This window comes from Mus musculus, chromosome X (assembly GCF_000001635.26).
Source record: "Mus musculus strain C57BL/6J chromosome X, GRCm38.p6 C57BL/6J".
NCBI lineage: Eukaryota > Metazoa > Chordata > Mammalia > Rodentia > Muridae > Mus > Mus musculus.
The window spans coordinates 68,761,601-68,780,740 of record NC_000086.7 but is presented as its reverse complement, the minus strand read 5'-3'; the positions used below and the strand labels follow the sequence as shown (position 1 = coordinate 68,780,740).

General features: G+C 39.2%; 1 protein-coding gene across 3 annotated transcripts in view; it reads right to left on the bottom strand.

Moving 5' to 3' along the window:
* The window catches only part of Fmr1nb (Fmr1 neighbor), a 42,723-nt gene extending 23,821 nt beyond the window's left edge, over nucleotides 1-18,902 (bottom strand). Inside the window, exons 1-4 of one of the 3 annotated variants that reach the window (NM_174993.2) lie at nucleotides 18,510-18,902; nucleotides 16,732-16,809; nucleotides 11,648-11,785; nucleotides 8,600-8,696 (exon numbers count right to left, since the gene is read on the bottom strand). In NM_174993.2, coding sequence (NP_778158.2) covers nucleotides 8,600-8,696; nucleotides 11,648-11,785; nucleotides 16,732-16,809; nucleotides 18,510-18,807 — 611 coding nt within the window. In that variant the 5' untranslated portion in view covers nucleotides 18,808-18,902. The remainder of the gene's footprint in view (nucleotides 1-8,599; nucleotides 8,697-11,647; nucleotides 11,786-16,731; nucleotides 16,810-18,509) is intronic. The other 2 variants (NM_001166619.1, NM_001166620.1) reach the window with 2 other exon arrangements.
* Between the last annotated feature and the right edge of the window lie 238 nt (nucleotides 18,903-19,140).

The window sequence follows — 19,140 nt, the reverse complement described above, 5'->3', positions numbered from 1 at the left end:
CCCACACTCATCAATGGATGGATCATGGAAACAGAAACTATACAGAGACACCATGAAACTAACAGAAGTTATGAACCAAATGGATTTTACAGATCTATAGAACATTTCATCCTAAAACAAAAGAATATACCTTCTTCTCATCACCTCATGGTAACTTCTCCAAAATTGACCACATAATTGGTCACAAAACAGGCCTCAAAAGATACTAGAAGACTGAAATAGCCCTATTCGTACTATCAGATCACCAAGGACTAAGGCTGGTCTTCAATAACAAACAGAAAGTCCACATACACGTGGAATCTGAACAACACCCTACTCAATGATAACTTGGTCAAGGAAGAAATAAAGATAGTAAAGACTTTTTAGAACAATCCAGATGTCCCTCAACAGAGGAATGGATACAGAATATGTGGTACATTTACACAATGGAGTACTACTCAGCTATTAAAAACAATGAATTTAAAAATAACGTCTTCACAAAATTCACATGCAAATGAATGGATCTAGAAAATATCATCCTGACTGAGGTAACTCAGTCACAAAAGAACACACATGGTATGTACTCACTGATAAGCAACTATTAGGCAAAGAGCATGGAATACCCATGATACAACTCATGGACCACATGAAGCTTAAAAGGAAGGAAGACCAAAGAGTGGATGCTTCAGTCCTACTTACAAGGGGTAACAATATAATCAAGAGGAAGCAGGCGGTGGGAGGGACTTGGAAGGAAGGGAAGTGGGGTAAGGGAAAAAGAGGGGCAGAGTCAGGTATGGAAGGAGATGGAGGAGATATACAGAGATGTACAGGTCAGGAAACTAAACAGAGGTATGAGGAATGGGGGATAGGGAACTGGGGCGTAGCAACCAGAAAGCCCCAGAAAGCCAAGAAAGCAAGAGCTTCCCAAGACCCCACAGGGATGACATCAGCTGAAATACCCCGACAAAGGGAAGGGAGAACCTGTGGATACCATATTCAGAAGTCAGACATGGTCCCCCAGTTAAGGGATGGGGCTACCCACCCATCTCCAAAATTTTAACCCAGAATTGCTCCTGTCTAAAGGAAATACAAGGACAAAGAGTAGAACAGAGACTGAAGGAAAGGCCATCAGAGACTTCCCTACTTGAGGATCCATACGACATGCAGACACCAAACCCAGATACTATTGCTGATGTCAAGAATAGTTTACTGACAGGAACCTGATGCAGCTGTCTCCTGAGAGACTCTGCCAGTGCCTGACCAATACAGATGTGGATGCTTGCAGTCAACCATCAGACTGAGCACAGGGACCCCAATGGAGGAATTAGGGGAAGGTCTGAAGGGAGCTGAAGGGGTCTTATCTATCATCAATGGGAGGGGAGGCCCTTGGTCCTGTGAAGGCTTGATGCCTCCAGTGTAGGGGAATGCTAGGGCTTTGAGGCAGGAGTGTGCATGTGTGGGAGCACCCTCATAGAAGCAGGGTAAGGGGGAATAGGGTAGGGGGTTTGCTGAGACGAAACTGGGAAAGTGGTAACATTTGAAATGTAAATAAATAAAATACCCAATTAAAAAAATAAAATGTATAGATCTAATTTCTTCTTCAGAATTTATGTGAATGTAATGCTAAGAACTCCAAACCTTCCAAATGCTGCATAGTTATTTCATAAAGCTTATCAAAAAAAGCACTACTAATAATATTGTATTGTAAAATGAAACATAAAGTCACAGGGATTAAATACATAAATGTCTACTTTATACAATGATGTAAAACAATCTTTGGTATATTTATTCCCAGTTCTTTATGAACCATTCTAAGAAATTAAGCAGTAGTTAGACTATAATCACAATGAGAAGCACATTAGAATGTGAGACTCCCACAGCACATCCGTCTACACATGAATATTTTCGGGATTTACTTGGGATTCGTACTCCATACATCACTTATGAGATATAGTCTTTTAAAAAACTTTTATTAGTTGTCAGGAAAAGAAAATGTCATTTTCAGACTAAGTACTGAATTTTTTAATGTGAAATTACAAATCTAATCCAGCATGAAGAAAAATATGAAAATGTGCTTTATCTGAATTTGCCTGGCGTGGTACTGTATCTGAAAGTTCACCTTATGAACTTTAGGTATAGCTACAAGTGTCATATACTTTCTAACAGAAATAGTTAGCACTTTGCACATAAATTTAAACTAAAAACAGTTCAAGATTAGGAAGTGAATTTGTTACTTCATACTACTGTCATTTGTCACTTAATCTAATGGCTGTGATTTAAGTATCCTCTGCTCACTCCTCCCCCACACACACCCTCTACCCCTGCCACCGTTAGAGCTCTCCTCCTGTTTCTCTCTGTCCCCATCCAGTTGGTCTTTTCCTTCCTCTTCATGTAAGGCATTCTTAAGCCTATCAATGGCACTTAAACCTACTGAAGCTTCTGATCCCTATTAATGAGGCTAAGAATAGATGTTATGCAACCTTCAGGGTGCAGGGAATTTCAAAACACATCGTATATGCAAGTTTAACTAAGCTATTCAGCAGCAAATTCTTAGAAAGATTTTCATTTCTGTTCTGTCCTCCCTATGGCACTTGCAACCACTTCAAGCAGGCTTGAATTTTTGTGTACTTGGATTATATCAAATCTGACCTCAAGTCTAGAAGTAAACTAGAGACTCAATGCCAATGATACCAATTATTCAGCACCCTCTGCTTAAAAGTGACAAGAGGCAGTTAAAAGGCCTATACTAAGGAAATCTCCTTCTGGATGTAAGGAATTCTGTGGAAAGGCACCCTCCCCATTTAAATCTTGTCTTTTCTTCAGCACTGAGTTCAAGTTGCACCCCTCCACACACACTCTCTATCCCCACTTACTTCTGTGTTTTGTCTAAAATCCTGAGGACAGGAGTTCCTAACTCAGCTCCCACATCATAAGCCAAATGTCCCTCAAAATATTTGTAACACCAGCTCTGAGATAGGCAGAGACAGGAAGATTCATGGGGCTCATTGGTTTCCAGGCTATCCAAGAAAACATGAACCCCAATTTCAGAGATAAAGCCTTAACTTAAGGGAATAAGCAGAGAGTTAACTCAGAGGACTTTTAGTGCCATCTTCTGGCCTCCATGTGCACACAAATGCACACACACAAAGACATACACATATAAACACATATTTTATATTTTAAAATGGCATCCATCTTCAACATCACTGGACACTGTACATTACATAACAAAGCAAGTCCTGAAGTAATATGCTTGGTTCTGGAGAATGCTGTAGTCTTCAACACTGCTTTCACCTCTCCCACCTGTTCTCATTTTCCTTGCTCCAGTTGCTCTCTTGGTGGTATATAAATAAAAAATACTGCTCAAATTTAAAAGCCAAGAAAATATCAAAACCTTGCTTGTTTTGGTTTGCAACTGAAGACTTGGAGAGGTGTTTCAACAGTTTTCTTCCTAAGGAACATTTTACTGGCTCATATGTAAGGAAGAATGTCATAAAAATGAGAACAAGGGTATTCTAAGTTTCTAGGCTAATACCCACTTATCAGTGAGTGCATATCATGTGAGTTCTTTTGTGATTGGGTTACCTCACTCAGGATGATATCCTCCAGATACATTCATATGCCCAGGAATTTCATAAATTCATTGTTTTTAATAGCTGAGTAGTACTCCATTGTGTAAATGTACCTCATTTTCTGTATCCATTCCTCTGTTGAGGGACATCTGGGTTCTTTCCAGTTTCTGACTATTATAAATAAGGCTGCTATGAACATAGTGGGGCATGTGTTCTTATTACCAGTTGGAACATCTTCTGGGTATATGCCCAGGAGAGGTATTGCTGGATCTTATAGTAGTACTATGTCCAATTTTCTGAGGAACTGCCAGACTGACTTTCAGAGTGGTTGTACAAGCTTGCAATCCCACCAACAATGGAGGAGTGTTCCTCTTTCTCCACATCCTCGTCAACATCTGCTGTCACCTGAATTTTTTTATATATTTTTTTATTAGGTATTTTCCTCATTTACATTTCCAATGCTATCCCAAAAGTCCCCCATACCCACCCACCCCCAATCCCCTACACACCCACTCCCCCTTTTTGGCCCTGGCTTTCCCCTGTACTGGGGCATATAAAGTTTGCAAGTCCAATGGGCCTCTCTTTCCAGTGATGGCTGACTAGGCCATCTTTTGATACATATGCAGCTAGAGACAAGAGCTCCGGGATACTGGTTAGTTCATATTGTTGTTCCACCTATAGGGTTGCAGTTCCCTTTAGCTCCTTGGGTACTTTCTCTAGGTCCTCCATTGGGGGCCCTGTGACCCATCCAATAGCTGACTGTGAGGATCCACTTCTGTGTTTGCTAGGCCCCAGAATAGTCTCACGAGAGACAGCTATATCTGGGTCCTTTCAGCAAAATCTTGCTAGTGTATGCGATGGTGTCAGCGTTTGGAAGCTGATTGTGGGATGGATCCCTGGATATGGCAATCACTAGATGGTCCATCCTTTCGTCACAGCTCCAAATTTTGTCTCTGTAACTCCTTCCATGGGTGTTTTGTTCCCATTTCTAAGAAGGGGCAAAGTGTCCACACTTCAGTCTTCGTTCTTCTTGAGTTTCATGCGTTTAGCAAATTGTATCTTATATCTTGGGTATCCTAAGTTTCTGGGCTAATATCCACTTATCAGTGAGTACATATCATTTGAGTTCTTTTGTGATTGTGTTACCTCACTCAGGATGATGCCCTCCAGGTCCAACCATTTGCCTAGGAATTTCATAAATTCATTCCTTTTAATAGCTGAGTAGTACTCCATTGTGTAAATGTACCACATTTTCTGTATTCATTCCTCTGTTGAGGGGCATCTGGGTTCTTTCCAGCTTCTGGCTATCATAAATAAGGCTGCTATGAAAATAGTGGAGCATGTGTCCTTCTTAGCGGTTGGGACATCTTCTGGATATATGCCCAGGAGAGGTATTGCGGGATCCTCCGGTAGTACTATGTCCAATTTTCTGAGGATGTCACCTGAATTTTTGATCTTAGCCATTCTGACTGGTGTGAGATGGAATATCAGGGTTGTTTGATTTGCATTTCCCTGATGATTAAGGATGGTGAATATTTTTTCAAGTGCTTCTCAGCCCTTCGGTATTCCTCGGGTGAGAATTCTTTGTTTAGCTCCCTACCCCATTTTTAATGGGGTTATTTGAATTTCTGGAGTCCAGCTTTTTGAGCTCTTTGTATATATTGGATATTAGTCCCCTATCAGATTTAGGATTAGCAAAACTCCTTACCCAATCTGTTGGTGGCCTTTTTGTCTTATTGATTGACAGTATCTTTTGCCTTACAGAAGCTTACAATTTGCAAAACACAAGAAAATCAAGAAGAAGGAAGACCACCTTGTGAATACTTCATTCCTCTTTAAAGTAGGGAACAAAATATACTTGGAAAGAGTTACAGAGACAAAGTTTGGAGCTAAGACGAAAGGATGGACCATCCAGAGACTACCCCACCCGGGGATCCATCCCATAATCAGCCACCAAACCCAGACACTATTGTATATGCCAGCAAGATTTTGCTGAAAGGACCCTGATATAGCTGTCTCATGTGAGGCTATGCCAGTGCCTGTCAAATACAGAAGTGGATGCTCACAGTCATCTATAAGATGGAACACAGGGCCCCCCAGTGGAGGAGCTAGAGAAAGTACCCAAAGGAGCTGAAGGGGTCTGTAACCCTATAGGTAGAACAACAATATGAACTAACCAGTACCCCCAGAGCTTGTGTCTCTGGCTGCATATGTAGCAGAAGATGGCCTAGTCGGCCATCATTGGGAAGAGAGGCCCCTTGGTCGTACAAACTCTATATGCCCCAGTACAGGGGAACACCAGGGCCAAGAAGTAGGAGTGGGTGGGTAGGGGAGCAGGGCGGGGGGGGTGTGGGGGGAGGGAGGGTATAGGGGGACCTTCAGGATAGCATTTGAAATGTAAATGAAGAAAATATCTAATAAAAAATTGAAAACAAATGAGAACAAGTGTACCTTCCAATGCTAAATGGGCAGAAGGATTCTTTCAACAGAGACCCAGATAATGTTACTGCAGATCTGTTCTTGGCTTTTAGTTTCTTTGATTTAAACAATTGTGTTTGGCTTCTTTTCCTTTCTAAAGATTTAACTTTCAAATGTAACTTTGTGTGAATGTATGTGTGGGAGGGGGGAGTGTGTGCATTCGACTTCAGGTACCTTTGGAAGCCTGAGACCTCAGATATCTCCAGAGCTGGAATTACAGGTTGTTGAAAGAAGGGCATTAGGCATTTTAAATTGCTGAACCCTCTCTGCACTCTCTCTTTTCATTTTTAAATAGCTATATATGGATTTTACTGTTACATCCATTTTCATTTCATGGGGTTATTTATTTTGACTAATTTAACATCTTATGTCTCATATTATTTGAAATGGAGACAGGGAGTGAACAGGGTTATCCTAAGGAAGTAGAATGCCCTTCAAGGGGAGTTTTGAAACCTTTGGCTTCCATTTATCTCCTGGATAAATGGAAGTGCTAGTCTATCCAGTCTACCAAGAGAAGCTGACAGTGTCCCATTTACCCTCAACTATGGGCCCTAGAAACTGAGCTAAATACCTAGGCTAAAGTGTCACCTGTTCTGAGGCCACAGTAGGCACCTCAGAATGACAGGAGCATACTCCTCTTATACAAAATAGTACCTCAACAGCTAGGAAACCAAAGCATATGCACTTCATGATCTTATTCTCAGTGACAGAGTCTCTCAAATAGTTTGTACTATGTAAAAAAATAAAGTATGTTCTTATCAGAGGATAATCTTTGCATTTCATTTTAAATAGAAAAATCCAATGGGTGTGAATGTCTTCATAAAACTCATTGGTAAATGTGTAATGGATGACTCAAATGAAATTATACCAATCTTACTATTGAGACATCTCTAAATTGTAAGGCATAATTCTATCCATTGAATTCTAACAAAGATTTCACTTTTATTCATAAGGTATTTTCATATATAAGCAAGCTTTGAAAGAAAGAATGGAACAAAAATCTCCACTCTTACTCCAGATTACCTGGGGCAGAGCATGAGAAAAGAAAACAAGAGGTTGGAAAGATGAACCTGTGTTGGCACTGGCTGCTTTTCCAGAGGACATGGGTTTGATTCCAAGCACACATAAGGTGGCTTGCATCCATCTACAATGCTGGTCCTAGAAGGTTTGATGCTCTCCTCTGGCCTCCTTGGGACCTGCCAAGTACACGGTGCAGGCATGCACGCATGCAGATAAAACACCCACACAACTAAACACATAAATATTTCTTTTTTTAAAAGAAAAAAGATGACATGAGTTTGCTTAAAAGAAAGAGAGAGGAAGAGATGGAGACAAACAAGGAGAGGAAGAGAGAGGTTATGGAATAGAAACCATACACACAAATAAGATTACTTGGTACCCAACCATGAGGACTTGGATTGGGTTATTAGCAACAACAACAACAAAAAAGCTAGACACAGCTTTGTGTACCTGTAACCTCAGCCTGTCTCAAATGAATAAAGTATAGAGTGACAGGCCAGAACATCTAGCATTCTCTGGCCTAGTCCCAAGCACAGGCACATGGAACGTCATATGCACAAACATATACCACAGACAAAATTATCCACTCAAAATCTGAAGCTAAATGAAATCTGAGAAAAAGAATGGCCTTGAATGCAAGCAGGAATAGTAGAAATGCTGTGACTTAACAGAAAAACTCCAAATTATGTGTTAAAGTTGCACCTGTGCAGAAGCTGAGGAAGAAAAACTGAAAGTACAAGGGCAGCCTGACCTATGCGGTAAATTCCAAGGCAGACTGGACAACTCAATGAGACCCTGGCTGGAGAGAAAAAGAAAAAAGGCAAGGCTGGCGACATAGGAGATACGTGCCGTCAGTCACGCCTGTGCTGACGCTGTACTTGAATCTGAATATGTGACTTCCCTAAACACTATGCTTCCAGCTCCCTAGGATTCTTTTCAGTGCCAGGCATTGAACATCCGAGCCCCATGCAAAGGAAGGACTACACTCTTAAGCTCTATTCCCCTGCCTCACACTTTCATACTCATTCTGGCTACACTATGTACCTTCACACCCATTCTGCTGCAGGGGCTGGAGATCTACAAAAAAATGAACAAATCTGAAAACATCAAGTGCTAGTTTACCATTGAGATTTTGTAGAAGTCTATGACAAACATCTGGCATGACTGCTTGTAAAGACAGACCAATGTTTTACGACCAAGGACAGAAGAACAAGGCAGCTGAACACTTCCAGGAATCCCTTTCATTTGCAGTTAATAACTACTCCAACTCCATACATCTCCAGCTTGCAGAGTTCTTTTTCCTTTGAATTGGGATTTTGTTTTATGATGAAATATACAAAGCCTATTAAATGGTACATCTTGTACTTGTGGGGGAAAAATAACCAAAGAAAAATTTGGTAATTTTATTTTTAGGTTTTCTCAAAGAGAGAGAGAGAGAGAGAGAGAGAGAGAGAGAGAGAGACCCAACCATAATCCTTTCATATTTAAAGCACTGAAATAAATATGCACATATAGTTAGCAATTAGCAAAGAAAGGGTTATGTTTCCTACCTCCTCCAGCACATGGAGCAGCAGCACATAGGCAGAAATCCCAGGACTAGAATGCTGATCGCAGCAAGGCCAAACACCCGTAGCACCTGTGTAGGCTCTGTTGGTTTAATTATATCCTGTTACTTTTATGACCAGGCAAGAGAAGCAAATCTGAAGTATGTCAAAAACTGTAACTTAATAAAGAAAAATAAAATGTGAGTCTCGTTATGCTTCAGGTAGGAGTTCTTGAAATGCAACTAAATGCTACTTCCAAAACATGACCCCCACAGTATCATAACAAAACAATCAGGCTGCTTTCTTTGGCAACTTATGATTCATAATACTAGATTCTTTGTATGGCCCTAAGTGTACTTGTTCTAAGGCCATATGTTCTGAATCCTAGGGCATCTGAAGAACAAATCAATCTATGAACAGTTAACTTAAGGAAGAAATGGCTTCTTCAGTGTTTACTTCCAAATTACACAGCACTCAATTAAACATGGCATCAAAAATTTGCAGGCAAATAGGCATACTTTAGACCCATATGCACTGGGAAATGCATTCTAATGTGATTGGGGAATTGTAAGTCACGGCTCAATTTTTTCCACTAAAAGAACCAACTGTTTCTTCACACATAATAGAAACAGTAAACTGATGAATGAATTCTAAGTACCATATGACACATTAAAACTGCAATAGTATATTCATGATCAGGCTTTAGTTTTCATCTATAATATTAGATATACAACAAAGAGCTCTAAATTGAATAGGGATTTATAAATCTACGATATTGTTCTGCATGGATCCTGTTATTATTCCTTCGTGCTCTATCACATCAAATCCATCCACCAGCAGACCTGCAGATAGTGTGTCCCCACTAGCAAATGAAGGTAAGGAAAAAAGGTGGTATAATTCTTTTTCTTCAGAAAGAAATAAAAATCTTTTTAAGGTTTATTTATTTATTTTGTGTATGTGAGTACACTGTAGCTGTCTTCAGACACACCAGAAGAGGTATCAGATCACATTGTAGATGGTTGTGAGCCACCATGTGGTTGGTAGGAATTGAACTCAGGACCTTTGGAAGAGGAGTCAGTGCTCTTAACCCCTGAGCCATCTCTCCAGCCCTAAGAAATAAAAATCTTAAGGGGTAATTTTATGTTGGATCATTTGAAAAGAGAACAAAGGGGCTGGCGAGATGGCTCAGTGGTTAAGAGCGCCGACTGCTCTTCTGAAGGTCCCGAGTTCAAATCCCAGCAACCACATGGTGGCTCACAACCATCCATAACGAAATCTGATGCCCTCTTCTGGAGTGTCTGAAGACAGCTACAGTGTACTTACATTTAATAAATAAATAAATAAATCTTTAAAAAAAAAAAAAAGAGAACAAAGAAAAGCTAATAAAGGCACCTAACAGGAAACAATCACATCTACTACTACATGCCAAGTTGTTGAACACAAAATACATGGGAAAATTTTTACACGGGATGAGAACCTGAAAATAAAAGGTTACGCTAAGTCATGCTAAACTGATATTATTAGGGCTAAACAGGAAGCGATAAGCCCAGAAGAAAGGCCTCCCATGTAGCCTTGGAGGCCCAGAAGCTGGTAAAGTGCTTACTTAGTATACATGAAGCCTGCGGTATGATCGTTAGCACCATGGCTTAAACTAGGTGTAGTAGTACATGCTTATAATCTCACTGCAGATTCAAAGTCACATCTGCTACAAACAAAGTTCAAAGTCATACCAGAAGTCAGAAAAAAAGCATTCTGATTTTCTCCTGGCTCCATATCTCCTCACTCCCCTCATGACAGGTCAGAGAAAGCAAAAGTCCTTTTCCCTAAAGCCAGCCATGAGCCCCAAACTGTTCCTCCTAAATTCAATCTTGGAGATGAAGAAATCCTCTGACCAGCTGGCTGCTATGGCACAGGACTGTAATTTGAACATCTGAAGGTATGATATAGGAAAATGAAAAGTTCCACATTTTCCTCAACTACACAGCAAATTTGAGGCAAGCCTGAGCTTCATGAGACCACACTTTAAGAAATAAAAGCAAGCAATCAAACAAAAAGCAAAATCCACAGACAGGAAGAGAGAACAGAAAGAAAGAAATTCCTGACTTAGTAGGTCATGGGGCTTCTATTTCAAAAAGGCCCTGAGGTAGATACCGGAGAGGAAGGAATACTATGCAGAAATGTCATGTCTCCTCAGTTAAATCTCTTTTGGTCCAATCATTTCCACATGTGCCCATGCGTCATAGAATCTAAGTATATTCAATGTTGCCTTACATCATCAACTCTTAACTCAAAAAAAGGTTCAATGTCACATAAAATTATGATCAAATACATTTGTGAGATTTTTCCTCCTGTTACTCTCTTTTGGTATAGGTATAGGTAGCATCTACGACTCTTTACATTGAGTGAGAAGGAATTACACAAGTGTTGACTGGCAACTGACCAGCTTCAGAAAAAACAGAAAGATTAAGTGATTCAAACCACAGAGTGTATTTTTAAGAAAATCTCCAGACAGATTAGATCCTGAAAGCTCTCCTGCAACTAATGAATGGCTTAATCACTTGCTAAATTTATAGTTTACTAATGGCATGGTGGGGGGGAGTTAGTGAAAATTAGAAGCAGGGCCCAAGTAGAACATCTTGCCAAGACCTTCTCCCTGCATTCTCCACCTCTGCTTCCTAGTTGGTCATGAAATGGCTTACACTATACTCTTTTTCACACCAAGATAGTACTGTCTCTCAGGAAAAGGGTCACACCTCATATAAAAGCTTAAGATGCTTTGGGGGAAAAATGGAGTAACTGAACCAACTGAACAGGTTAGATTAATTCTGAATGGTTAGTTATTGTCTAGGGACTAAACAGAAACTTCAAGGGAATTCCTTCAGAATTTGTATTAATGCTGTTGGTCTTGGGTTGGCGGTTCCTTAGAAATGTTAAGCTGGGAAATATATAAAGATATACTTGAAACCACACCACCTAGTTATTTAAATGTTTTTATACTTAGTTTTTCTTTTCATTATTTAAAGCAAATAAAGAAATGAGATAGGATCTACTTACTGTCCCTTACTGGGGCATAGCATTTGATTATAGTCCCAGATGTTGAAGAACAGCACTTGGATTTTAAACATTCACTCTCGCTAAGATACGGCTGGTTATTACATGCCACCACCACCTGGTTGTCCCTTATGATGCAGGCTTTCAGAGATAGGAATCCAAGAAAGAATAGTTAGCTTGATTAATAAGCACGTTTTACAAATCAATACAAAGCAGGAGAAAAAAGACAAACATGTAACAGTATATTAAAAAATATAAATAATGATGAATGCTAAAGTTAAAATTAGAAAATAAAAGTTACCACAGTTATTTTAACAGTACACTTTTCATCCTGGGTAAACTGTTGAAATATACAAATTGCTAACTAATGGGATATCTTTTTGAGACCAGGTCTCCAGCCACAAATACCCTTGAACTCTAGAGTCTCCTGCCTCAACCTAGGATTACAGATGTATACCACATGCCCAGTTTCATGTCGTGCTGTGGCTCAAACTCAGAGTTTTGTGCATGCTGGGCAAACATTTTACGAATTGAAATAAGTCCCTAGCCTGGTAAGATAGTTTTAAAAGACCTATAAGCCACAAAGTGGCTGGTAGTGACCAAAAAACAACAAAGAAGGAACTAAATAATACTTAAGGATAGTTTCTGTGATTCTGAAATCACATTTACAGAAAAATAGAGGGAACTAGTAATTATTCTTTTAAGTAAAGCAACTCAAACTCAGAAAAACAAATGCTACATACATGTCACCTCTCATACACACATCCTATAATTTGATCTTTGTATCTGTGTCATCTCTCACACACACATCCTATAATTTAATCTTTATATCTGTGTGTGTTAGCATTCCTTCTAGGCTCTGCCCCACAGTTTACCTGGCAATAGGCAGGTGTGACTGACTTACTAGCTGTCTCTTGTGAGACTAGGCCGGGACCTAGCAAACACAAAAGTGGATGCTCACAGTCAGCTATTGGATGGATCACAGGGCCCCCAATGGAGGAGCTAGAGAAATTACCCAAGGAGCTAAAGGGATCTGCAACCCTATAGGTGGAACAACATTATGAAGTAACCAGTATCCCCCGGAGCTCTTGACTCTAGCTGCATATGTATCAAAAGATGGCCTAGTCGGCCATCACTGGAAAGAGAGGCCCATTGGTCTTGCAAACTTTATATGCCCCAGTACAGGGGAACGCCAGGGCCAAAAAGTGGGAATGGGTGGGTTGGGGAGTGGGGGGAGGGTATGGGGGACTTTTGGGATAGCATTAGAAATGTAATTGAGGAAAATACGTAATAAAAAATATTTTTAAAAAGGGACTGTTTGCCCTCTCCTCACTCTCTTACTCTCTTATCCTCTTAGTCTCTTACCCTCTGTCCCTTCTCTCTCCATTCCTGTCCCCCTTCTCTCTCCACATGTTTCTGACCTGCCTCTCCTCTTCTTTCTCTACCTCCCCTGTCCCTCCCCCACCTTTCTCTGCCTCTACTCCATCCTCAACTCCTTTTCCCATGTCCTAAATAAACTCTACTCCATACTGGTACCTCAGATTAAAGGGATGTCTCAGCATGGGGCAGAGGAGCACCCCCTCCACCTCACTATATCTCACTTTATCCAACATATCCTGGCTCTTTCTTTCTTTTTTTATAAAACACAACAGTGTGAGTACATGGTGAGTATGAAAGGAGACTTATGTCAAGGGGTAAAAAGTCTTAAGGGAATCGGAAAAAAGAAGGAAAAAGTAAGTTGAACATATGTGAGGGACTGAGATGGCTCAGAGGTTAAGAGTTGCCGCAGGCCCTCTGGTCCCCTGTGCCCGAATAGGAAAGAGTCTCTAGAGTAGATGGGCAGAGATTAGGATGAAAATGACAATCAGTCAAACACACAAGAGAGGTGTTGAATCTGAATGTAATTTTCCAGTCGAGCATCAGACTTTTATAATACAGAATAAATTGCAGAACAAGGCACATTGAATTTTTCCAGGTGCAAAAGGAGTGACTTCAAAAGGAACCAGATAAATGTATAACACTAGAGATTAGCACAGATGCAAGGGGAGTGACTACAAAGGGAATTTGTAGGGACCAGATAAATGTTTACATTAGAGATTAGCACTTTCTGCCAGGCAAGAGTTTTACACTTAGAGTTAATAGCCCCAGGGTAGTTAACTCTTGACACGCCTCAAGAATAATGTAGTGTCACTGACCCCAAAATTCTCTAGGCCTCGTTAATTCTTATCTATATCTGAAGACTATCCATTTTCAGTATGGTATACAAATTTTCTCTTGGCATGGAATGTAGTCTATAATACGAATTTCTATCTCAGTGAGAATTTTAGACTCTGCAGACAACTGAATTAATGACTGTGCTTTATTAGCTACTGAATGGGTTAAGCTCCTTGCTGCTATCTGGAGTCTAAGAATACTGAGAAAAGGCTTTAGCTATGTTAGACTACAATCTTAAAAGGCATTTACTATAAGGTGATGCTTAATAGAGTGCACGTGAATCTATACACTAGACTAATGTGGTGGAAATTTGAATATAATGGGTTAGGGAAAGAGATGCCATAACTCTGGGAGGAAAATTTCCCTGGACTCTTATCCTCGTGAAACAGCTTCCAGGCTTTTCGCCTGACAAACCGATCCAAACTGGAGAGTTGGCTTTCGCCAGAATATCCAGGAGGAGAGTCCTAGAAATTTATTTCTCATGAGCAGCTTTTTGGCATTTTTGCCTCACAAGCTGACTCCACCAGAGTACCCTGACAAAGAGTAGGTCACATCCAGATGACCAGAGTTTGATTTCTCACGTCCATGTCAGGTGGATCACAACTGCTTGTAACTCTAGCTCCAGAAGAATCTAATACCTTTGTTTTCATTGGGCCCTTACACACATACATGTACATAATCACATACTAACATACAGATACATTATTAAAACAATAAAAATCAATGGTTAAAAATACTATGACCTGAAGCAAAAGCGGGTTACTGAGAGAAGGAGGAGGACAAGGAGGAGACAGGCAGAGGAGTAAGGCCAGCCAGAAAAGAGCAGCAAAAACAAACGAAGTACACAAATGCTAGACTGAAACCTAGTCCTTTGTATGCTACTTTTAAAAGGCTAATTTAAGAAACACATATATGTAAAACTCATTTCAGAATCACAAAAATGTATCCTTAACTGACACACAACAATTGTATATATTTATGGGCTTGGTGACCTTGTAATAAATCTATACTTATATATGTATATAGTGTATGCATAATGCTTATTTCAGAGTAATTGATATATGTATCATTCATATATATATACATACATATATATATATATATATATATATTATATGAAATCTTAAACATTTATCATTTCTTTGTGCTGAAAATACTCCAATCCTTTCCATTGCATAGTTCATAATTATTGTTTTCAAAACAGGTAACATGTACAATTGATAAATATTAATCCTGCATTTTCAAACATGCAAATCAAAGTAGGTCAAATGTTTCTTATTAAAAAAAAAAAAAGAAGCAGGACTGGGAATGTGGCTTAGTTGATAAAGTGCCTGCCTAATATACATGTGACCCTGGGTTGGATTCCCCAGTACCACATAAAACCCAGGCTTGATGACATGTGGCTCTAATTATAGAATTTGGAAGATGGAAGCAAAAGGAACATAAGTTTAATATCATCCTTGACTACATAAAGAATTTGAGGATTACCTTTGGCTATGTCGGTCCTTGTCAAAAATAGTAAAAGGAAGAAATGTAGGGAAGAAGGGGAAAAAAGGAGGAAAGAAGAAGAAACTATTTGATTTGAGGAAAAACAGTTTTATATGCCAGGCATGGTGGCGCACGCCTTTAATCCCAGGACTCGGGAGGCAGAGGCAGGCGGATTTCTGAGTTTGAGGTCAGCCTGGTCTACAAAGTGAGTTCCAGGACAGCCAGGGCTACAAAAAGAAACCCTGTCTCGAAAAAGAAAAAAAAAAGTTTTATACAATTGATTTTGATTAAAATTCTTGTGTTAGGTTAGGAAAATTAAAATTAAATAAATAAATAATTTTTATTTGAAGCATTTTCAAGGTCACTTTTTCAGTGTTTGTACTACTGCAACCATCCTAGGCAAGTGTTTGACAGTTTATTCCTCATTGTTTTCAAAGCTCTAAAGCTTAAACTATCATTTATTTTTGTTATACTCAATAAGCCCTTCTTTTAGCCTATCCAACAATAACACTTTCCAGACTTATTTTCTTGTTCATTCAACTTGGCTATGGCAGTAGCTTTAATTTAAGAATCATTTATTTTGCTATTCTCACAGGTAGTAAGTGTTACAATAGCTATTTTATACTTGATGAAACCACTAGAGAAGTTTAAAGAGATTTTTTTTCTACAGGAAAGTTGAGTGGTGAGATATGGAATTCAACAATGGATTTAACTTTAAGTACGCTGGATTTTCTTAGAATAAATTCTACATAGGTTTTAGTAAAATCATGACAATTTATGAGAAACGTCACTTTGAAAGGGGACCACATGCTGCAGAAAATAAAGCATGTATATTTGTGGTTAATAGTTCTCAAAGGCCATCATATGCTTGATTGAAAACTAAACAAAACAAACAACAACAAAAACCACCATATACAGATCACAAAACGATGTGACTTGAAACCTGAACTCTTTATCATTAACACAGATGGGAAAAACATCTGGTATATTCCATAACAACAGAGCCACTGTTTAATGCCACAGAAGACATCAATTTCACAGTACTGGGTCAGTGACTAAATTAGGCCATGTCACTCAGGTAATTCATAAAGGCTTTAAGTATTTCTAAAATAAAACTATTTTAAGCTAAATTACAAATTTAAGCCTTTATCTGCCACATTTGCCTTGTAATTATTGTCCCACTTTATCTTCCCAATTCTTGGGGTAAATATTTTCATTATAAGATGAAAACACTAATTCCAGAGAGATTATCTTGCCTAAGGCAAAGGGCAGAGTCTCAAATGTATGACTGTTTCACTCCAATATTGAGAAAGTACACTCCTTCCTGAGTACTTAATTGCTATTTTAAAACAAGGACATTAAGTTTTAAAAAATCAAGAACTTACTTGTTGGAAAGAAAAAGTCCAACATATTTCCCAAAGGGGGTTCAAGTTCTGCAGCTTCAGCAAGAATGGGCAATTTCGCTTTTGGAGACAGAGAAGTGTTAATAAGTAAAATTATTAATCCCAGTACATAAAAACATTTGTCATTTTTTTCAATGAAGTTTTAATAGTAATTAACCTTTGCTTAAACTAATTCTGGAAATATAACAGATGTTGCGTTTTAATCTGTAAGAGCATAAGGAGCATTGGTAATCAGATTGTGATTCTGCAAGAAAACTGAAAAAGTATTAAAATTAGCAAATATTTAACATGCTGTCTCACACATATTGTTGGCCTTCTGAACAATGATTTAAATAACAATTTTTGCCTAACAAAAAGCTTAGTGTTTAAAGGCCTACCAATGGAAAAATCAGGAACAAAAAAGAAAAGAAAAATCAGAAACAGTAGGCATTCCAACTAAATTAGAACCTATGACCCAAAGTCTTGAAAACTGCTGATGTCCTTACACAGGGATACAGAAAGTCTTCCTCAGCCCTCTTTTGTTCTACTACAGAGAACCCAATTTTAGCTTCACTTGCATAATTCTCTCCCATGTAAGAAAAACCACTCTCCAACCATCTCTTTAATTATGCCTCAGTTATTCCTTTATATGGCTCAATTATTATTTAGGAAAACATTTATGTTTTTAACTCATTTTTATTTCAAAGAACATTCCAATGATTATCATCTGCTTAGAATATTAAAGCTATATACTTGCTAATATTTTAAAATCTTTTTGATAAATTATTCATTATCTTGTTATTATTAGTTTTGTTTGGTGATTTTTTTTTCTTTTTGATGCTTCAAATTAAACTCAAGAAGGGCCTTGCACACTGTACCACTGGGTTATTATGTTCCAGTAACACCCTGAAGCATACCTGTGACAATAGTACAACTAAATGCCACTTTGCTTGTACCCTCACACCTTTTGTTATTATTAGCCAATCTGAGAGCCAAAAGTAAAATAATCTGATCTGGTGCTAGCAAGATGAGTCATTGAGAAAGCACTTGCCAAGCAAGTCTGACAACCTGCATTTGATCCTTGGAAGATACTTATAAAGATAGGAAGAATAGAACTGATATGACTCTACAAAGTTGTCCTCTGACCTCCATATGCAGTCTATGGTATACATAAACATCCATTTACTCACACAAACATATATCCCCACATAATAATAACATTATTACTTTTTATTATTCTATAATATTGTGTCATTATTAATTATAGTTGGCATAATATAAAATAATATAAAATATAAATACTATAATTATCATAATTGTATTGATATTATTGATATTGCTAGTGAGAAATAATAAGAACAGCACATTTTAATAATGTATAATATGTTTAGAATTATAATTATTAATAAATATTAATATTTGTATAATATTGCTAACTTCTATAATTACTATAATAACTACGATTATAGGTGCTAGTGAGATGCTCGGTAGTTAAGAGCAATTTTGTTTCAGAGGACCAGAATTTGCCACTGAATCCCCAGCACTGCCTTATAGGCTCCCGCTGCATCAGCCCAACTCCTGTGCCTCATCCCCCTCTATCCCTGCCTCACTACCCCCCATCAACCTCCCTCGCTCTCGGTCTCGCCCTGCCACCTTTGGCCCCCTTACCCTTGCTGACTAGCACCCCAATCACCCTCCTTTTACTCCAATCCCCTCCCAGGCCCTACCTCACACTTCCCAAGTCCCTGTCACCCCTTCTCTAGCCTAGAACCAACACTCACCAGTGTTCACAGGACGGAACAGGATCACCAGCGTCCAGAATAAAAGTAGAAGCAGGCCCAAGTGCCTCCTGGCCCACAAGTATTGCAGACACTGGCTTACTGAAGTCCAGAAGCCAAACCGAGGGGCATCCGCCATGTTGTTCCCCTGGTCGGCACTCGGAGGCCCCTGATACATACTGAGGGCAAGAGTATCGTCTCTGTTCCTCGTATCAGCTCTTGTTACCTTTGACCGTGCACCACGATAATCACGGCTCTTAGATCTATTCCTTCTCTGACTTGGCCTTCGATCCGAAGGCATGTTGGAGGTCTCTAACCAGCCAACCTGAGGTGATAGTGACGCACCACCGCTTGCGAGCAGTCCAGAACCTCCTGGGACTTAAAACTCTCAGGGAGGGGCGCGGAAAAAAAAACTCTCAGGGAACTTTGAGCTCTCGTGATAGCTGCTGATCTCGCGAGATTTGGGATTTTTCTCAGTGGCGGAGTGTTTACTTAGCAAGCATAAGGTCCTAGGTTCACTCCTCAGCTCTGAAAAAAAAAAAAAGAACAGGCTAATTATTGATGACATTTTTCTGTAGCCTTCCATACACTTGCCGATTTTAACCCTTTGGATGGATGACATTTTATGTACTGA